This window comes from Sinocyclocheilus rhinocerous, unplaced genomic scaffold (assembly GCF_001515625.1).
Source record: "Sinocyclocheilus rhinocerous isolate Xijiao unplaced genomic scaffold, SAMN03320098_v1.1 scaffold320, whole genome shotgun sequence".
In the NCBI taxonomy this organism is placed as follows: Eukaryota; Metazoa; Chordata; class Actinopteri; order Cypriniformes; family Cyprinidae; genus Sinocyclocheilus; species Sinocyclocheilus rhinocerous.
Window position 1 is genome coordinate 665,369 of NW_015638606.1, and position 6,442 is coordinate 671,810.

General features: G+C 41.6%; 1 protein-coding gene across 1 annotated transcript in view; it reads right to left on the reverse strand.

Annotated features, from left to right (window-relative positions):
* Positions 1–3,447: 3,447 nt before the first annotated feature.
* Positions 3,448–6,442, reverse strand: part of LOC107749939 (teneurin-2-like) — a 93,224-nt gene continuing 90,229 nt past the window's right edge. Inside the window, exons 4-5 of the mRNA XM_016565189.1 lie at positions 5,033–5,093; positions 3,448–3,580 (exon numbers count right to left, since the gene is read on the reverse strand). Of these exons, the coding sequence (XP_016420675.1) occupies positions 3,448–3,580; positions 5,033–5,093 (194 nt within the window). The remainder of the gene's footprint in view (positions 3,581–5,032; positions 5,094–6,442) is intronic.

The window sequence follows — 6,442 nt, forward strand, 5'->3', positions numbered from 1 at the left end:
CGTTTTCTCATAAACGGCCGTCGCTTAAGCCACTGTGGTTCTTCCTTTACAGTCTGCACTCCAAGCAAATAAAAAGTCAACGACTCAATTTCTCAGAATAAACCCAATAAGCTTCGCACTACAAACAGCCCCAATGATAGCTGATTACATATTTGGCACAGTGCAAGTGGGTTAAAAGAAAAGCCTCAACGTGTTTTGCACTTCATTTATGACACTTTAAGGTGTCATCATCCACGCATGATGTTGCAGTGTTTTTTCCTCCCTTTAAGTGTGGAAGTGACGATGGCAAATGCGCAAATATCAAAATAGAATATTTAGATGTTATGTAACCTTCTACAGATTTAAACCCACAAATGAATGTTTTCTCTGGCTTGGAGTCAGATGGATGCAGTTGTGGCCCATGTGCATCTCCAGAGCCGTCCGAACGCCCCTTTAATGTGCTGCCAGGGCAATAACACTGGGGTAGAATGAACTTCAAATGCGTGTCACACAAGCCCGGTTTTTATCATTTCATATGACCTTTGGGCTTGAATACACTGAATGTCTGTGAGCTCAAGAGCAAGAAAAAAAGAGGATGGTAACTGAGCAACAGAGAAAATATTTCTTATACGAAACAGTATTAAGAAGATATGATCAAAGAATCACATGGTGCATTAGTCAGTGTACAGTAAAGAAACTCTATTTCATTGGCCCTTACGAATCCAGTCAGCTCTGGTGGGTATTTTGTAACATATGTCTTCCATCAGTATCTTTCATAAATCTCTCCAGCAATTCATAATCAACAAGACTGTCTGCAGCTCCATTTTTCATAGCTTTTTTATATTTTAACTGTTTCAACATCAGATTTGGCCAAAATTGCTTGAGGACTCTAAAATAATCATGGTTGGTAAAGTATTGTATGTTCATATACAGATTCTTTGGTTCTTGCAGCTCTCAATTCATTTCCCATATTTCTCAGGACAAACATTTATCATGTCTTCGCACGTCGCAAATGCCATCATTCCAGACGGCATCTTTCCTTCTAGTAAATGATTGCTGTCGGCAGCTGACAAGATCATTCTGTAAGTTAACTTAATATGGTTTCAAGGAAATTGCTGGTTTGACGATGCAAGCAGCAGGTGTTTCTTTAAATCTTCTTGAGAAGCTACTTCACTTCTGTGCCTATGCAATCTCACTGTAGAAGGGGTGACAATGAGACTATCGCTTTATAATTGACTGCTAACCTTGGACACCACTATGAACGGATATTATTCCTGACCTCATGCACACTGATATTGAGGACAAATGCGAAGTTTGTTCAAATGTTGGAAAACAAAGATCGAATTCAAAATGGGAAAGGAGAATTTTATTAATATGAGAATCACGGGAAAGTGTTTTGTGTTTTGAAAATCCTATTCAAGGGAATATATACTGTATATATATATATATATATATATATGTAAGGTGTCCTTGTTACAGTGTAATACTGTGCAACATAGTAAAATAAAGTGTTACAAATATGTATTTATTTATTTATTTATTTAAGGAAATAACAATTAGAGAATCAAGCTTTTGAATCTTGAATGCAAGAAAATCAAATGGTTAAAACAGTAAATCTGTTTTCTCTAAAAATGTGAAGTGACAAATGACAAAACACACACACACACAAACACACACAAGATCTAATGGGTTTATTCTATTTGTAAAATAGGCCTTTCAGGGTTTTGAATGTTGTCTAAAAATGACTTTTTCAAAGACAGTTACTCATGTTATTGAGAGAAATGGACTGAAGAGACTGGCTTTATGCCATGTGAGGCTAATTGGCCTTGGGTTTGTTTAAGGCATTGTGATTAATGAAGTTTCTAATGAGAGCTTTATGACGAAGGCGCCAATCTGTCAGCTGGTGACTGCAGCTCTCAACAGGGATAGAAATTAACAGTTAAGAGGTGATTTGAAGAAGGGAATTCTCCTGACACAAAACATCTCGGGTTACGCATGTAACCATGGTTCCCCGAGAGGGAACGAGACACTGTGTCCTCTAGCTGACACTATGGGAACTACCGACAGCAGGACCGGTGTCTGAAGCATGTGTGAAACAACTCCAATCCTATTGGCCCACATAGCCCGTGACGTCACAGGCAGGCACCTGGATATATAAAAGGGTGCCTGTAGAACATGTCACCAACTTAGCTGTATGAAGGAGACGTGAAACAGTCAGGCCCAAGGCATGGCGAGGGGACGCAGCGTCTCGTTCGCTCTCGGGGAACCATGGTTACATGTGTAACCTGAGACGTTCACCTTCTAGGGAACTCACGCTGCATCCTCTAGCGGACACTATGGGGAACGAAATGCCAACTATGCCATGCCGCGGCGCATGCCTGTCCACCTGGTGAGAGAACACCAAGGAAGTAACAGATATACACCTAACCTTTCCTCAGAAAGGGGCCAAGCCACTGATGCCCCAGGCCGCTCGCATAGCTTGGCAGAAATGGGGAACCCAGTTTCAGATGAAAGAGGGACATCCACACCAAGTTAAGAACACAGCTACTCTCAGATAGCTATGTTATGTGAGCAACACCTTAACCTGATAATACAAAACCCACAGTTAGAGGCTACCTACTTAGAAGCTATCCTAGAATAGCAGTTTCCTCAGGCAAGGCTGAAGATTGCCCAGACCATAGAAAGTGGGCTATCTACTTAAAACCCTAACAGGGGAGATAACACAATCCAGGCAAAAGGCTCAAAGGCTGCTACTTAAAACCCTGACAAGGGGGCAGTACTGAGCTGACACATGGCTATCCTCGGATATCTATCTTCCAAGGCAAGGACTCAGCGCCTACTTAAGAGGACTTGTGCCAAAAGGAACCCAACCTAGTCATAGAAGCCAGGCTGGAACACAGCTGCCCTCAGACCGCTATATGACCAACTATGTTCCAAAGCAATGGGCCATCCACTTGAAAAACCCTAACAAAGAGGGGAAAGCCCATACTTAGCATGCAGGATTCAAGGGGACCGCCTGCTTGGAAGATACCCTGAAATCAGGGGAGGGAGAGTGTTGGCTCACTAGCCCTGTCTATGATTCTCATATCCTCAGATCATATGCAGATCCCGCAGATCAAAGCAATCGCCGCGAGATGAGATAAACCATGCCGCGGCAACGGCAGAACCGAGCTGCGAGACACAAACGCTTTGTCCTGCATCCATCAGGAATAGGAACAAACGCAAACTGAGCCTTTACATTATGACTCATCACAATGAGCGTGTAAGCACTGAATGCACATGCTCCTCGCCGAGACAATAACGCAAAGTCAGAAAATGCCCTCAAGTGTTAGAATTCAAACACGGAGGCACACATTCCCTAAAGCGCTGCTCGACTCACCAGGATAATGCTTCACACACACTGAACAAACAGACGGCTCCTGAAGACAACAAAAGTGGGTGACATGTTCTGCAGGTGCCCTCTTATACTTATGGGTGCCCACCTGTGACGTCACGGGCTATGTGGGCCAACAGGATTGTAGTTGTTTCACATGTGCTTGAGACACCGGTCCTGCTGGCGGCAGTCCCCATAGTGTCCGCTAGAGGACGCAGCACGAGTTCCCTAGAAGGGGAAACACAATTTTACAGGGGACATAACACACACAGTTTCTGCCAATCTCATGTTAATCTTGAGTACTTATAGAGTAGTATTGCATCCTTCATATCTCTGAAGAGTCTTTAGTTTTATCAGATTTGTAAAAGAAAGATACAGCTTATGCTTCTCTTCAAAAAACAGCCAAGCTCCTGGATGCGTGCTATAGTGAATCAGCTCAAAGGGGAAATATGAATAATTAATCATAACTAGTTATAATTAATTATAAATATTTAGATCCGCTGTAAGTATTTACTTGACCTCTCAGGGTCAACTGTCTGTCAATTCTAAGAACGTTAATTTCCTGGTTAAGGGAAATAACTTTCTTACTGTACAATACTACACAGAGCCTGTAGCATAAATCTGCATGATTAGGGACTCCAGTTATGAGCAAACAATGAACAACGTCAAGTGTGATACAAGTAAGACTTTATTAACTACATAAACACTTAAACTAGTCTAACATACACATACACACACACACACACACACACACACACGCATACATTTGGTATAGGAACAGGATTAAAGCTTAGGCAGTAAAGAGAAGATAAATAAAGCATGAAGCTATTGGACCATTGGATATTCAGCAAATCTACAGCCTGAAGGAAACATCAGATTCTTAGTTCAAACACACCTGTGTCTGATTGGTCCAGACGCTACAGTGCCATGGGAGGAGCTAAAAGTTGCGAGCATGTTTGTTGTTTACATTATATGCACTTACGCGCCGATTGCCAACAAAACACAGAAATTTGATGCAGTTTTACTCACCGCCTGAGGTTCTGACTCATGATCTTTTATCGCTGGGACCTCTCCATCTTTCAGTATCAAACAATCTGCAAATCCAGCGTCGAACTGGGCCTTGTTTATAAAACATTTGTCACTGAAATGACGGGAACAAACAACCACACATGCGCAACTCCGTTGCTGTCCCGGAAAAACAAACTGCATCCACTGTTCCCTTAACGCTGGGTTCTTTGGGAAGCTGAACAAGGTTATCTTTCCCTCACAACCAAAAACACACTTCTTTGAAGACATCCTTCTCGAGCAAATCCTGTAACCCGTTTTTTTTACTTTGGCCATGTTTAGCATGAGAATCCAACTCTTTAACAGTGTTAATAACTTAGAATGCATGAAATAGCATTAGACCCCCCTTTAAACAAAGGCTTTCTTAAAAACCTGCCACCATTCCAATTTGTAGTGCTCCTGCTAATAGCTTAAAAGTCTGAAAATTCATTAAAAGAAATCCGTAGCTTACTATCAGATTTGGAGGCTGAATAAAATATATTTTATGGCACCAGTGATTCCCATTACACACAAAATCACTTGAATACACATACATACATACACAAGTACATACTTATATACACACACACACACACACACACACACACACAGCAAACACATGAAAACTCACTGAACATATGCAACTTACTGAAACAGTAATCACCAAACAGATCTTCATCCTCGTCATCACAGTATGCTTGAAATGAAAAATGAAATGAAATTAAATTAAAAGGAAAGTAAATCATAAAAACAACAAACGTCGTGAACACAAACACACATACCAGAATAAACTAAAATACATGACATTGAAAATCAAAGAAGTAACAAGATACAGAAATCCCAGTTGTTCCTTTTTCTGAAAAATCTAACGCTGTGAGATCAATGCTCATAAAAACCCTCCTCAAGTCTTATGTGTTATTTCTGGAGAATGTTAAGGATGTCCATATTGAGGTAACATTTGAAGAGTCAAGCACATTGCTTTGGATTTATTTCAGTTCAATGTGCTTTTGTGCAAACAAAGCATCTGTTGGCTGTGTCAGAAACATAATTTATGCAACAACAACAAAAAGGTAATTTATTTGTAGACTAAAGCATGTAAGCACAGAAATTGTAATTACAGTGTGTCTATGCATGAGGCAACCTGACGAATGCAACATGCAAACAGAACAGATCAACAGAGCACTGCATCACCAGCACATATTATTTTACTCAGTCTGTTATTGCAGACTTCATTTATCTTTCTATAACTGGCTTTTGACAGAGTCAATTGAGTCTTTCCACGTCAATAATCAACAAATGTTGACCTTAATAATCAACAGAAATTAGTTTATGGTTTTTCAATCATGATAACTCTCTGAATAGTTTTAGCATGTTAATATATATGACAATGTTAATGTATCTGATCTTGGCGGACTAAATGTGCAACTCAGGCTACCGCGGACAATAGACTCACTGACACGCTGTAGTCAGTATGTAAAATAAGTTCCCTTTCAGTCGGTCACTACGAGTCACGTCGTGACCGACGAATTGGGATCTCGCTTAGAGAGACAAATCCACTTCGAGTGTAAACTAAACGAGCCAATGCACATTGGCATGCGATGATTGCATCCAGCTGCCGCTGATCACAGCGTGAGCATAAAAAGGCAGCCGGTGCAACGCATACCAGCTTTTCGCTTCGGAGCCGAGCGACAACATCGTTCTGCTCCTACCAAACTGCTTCGTGTGTGACGAGTCTAGCACTCTTGGGAGCTTTTTGTGTTGGCGGATGGCGCTTCAGCGGTGGTCGTTCCTGTGTTGAGTTGGTTGCTCACTTCAGGCTGCAATACCCCCTGTCGTGCTGCAAACGGCCGTTTCCCCTGTGCGTCTCCGCACGTAAAAGAGCATTTCCCTAAAAGAGCCAATTTCTCTAAAAGAGTACAATAAGCAGGTGCGTCTTTGTAAAGACGACGGATCATATTTTTAAAGATGCCGTTTCACCCGCGCGTTTCTGGATGCGGTCGTTACCTGGCGCCGGGTGATGGTCACGATCGCTGCCTCACGTGCCTG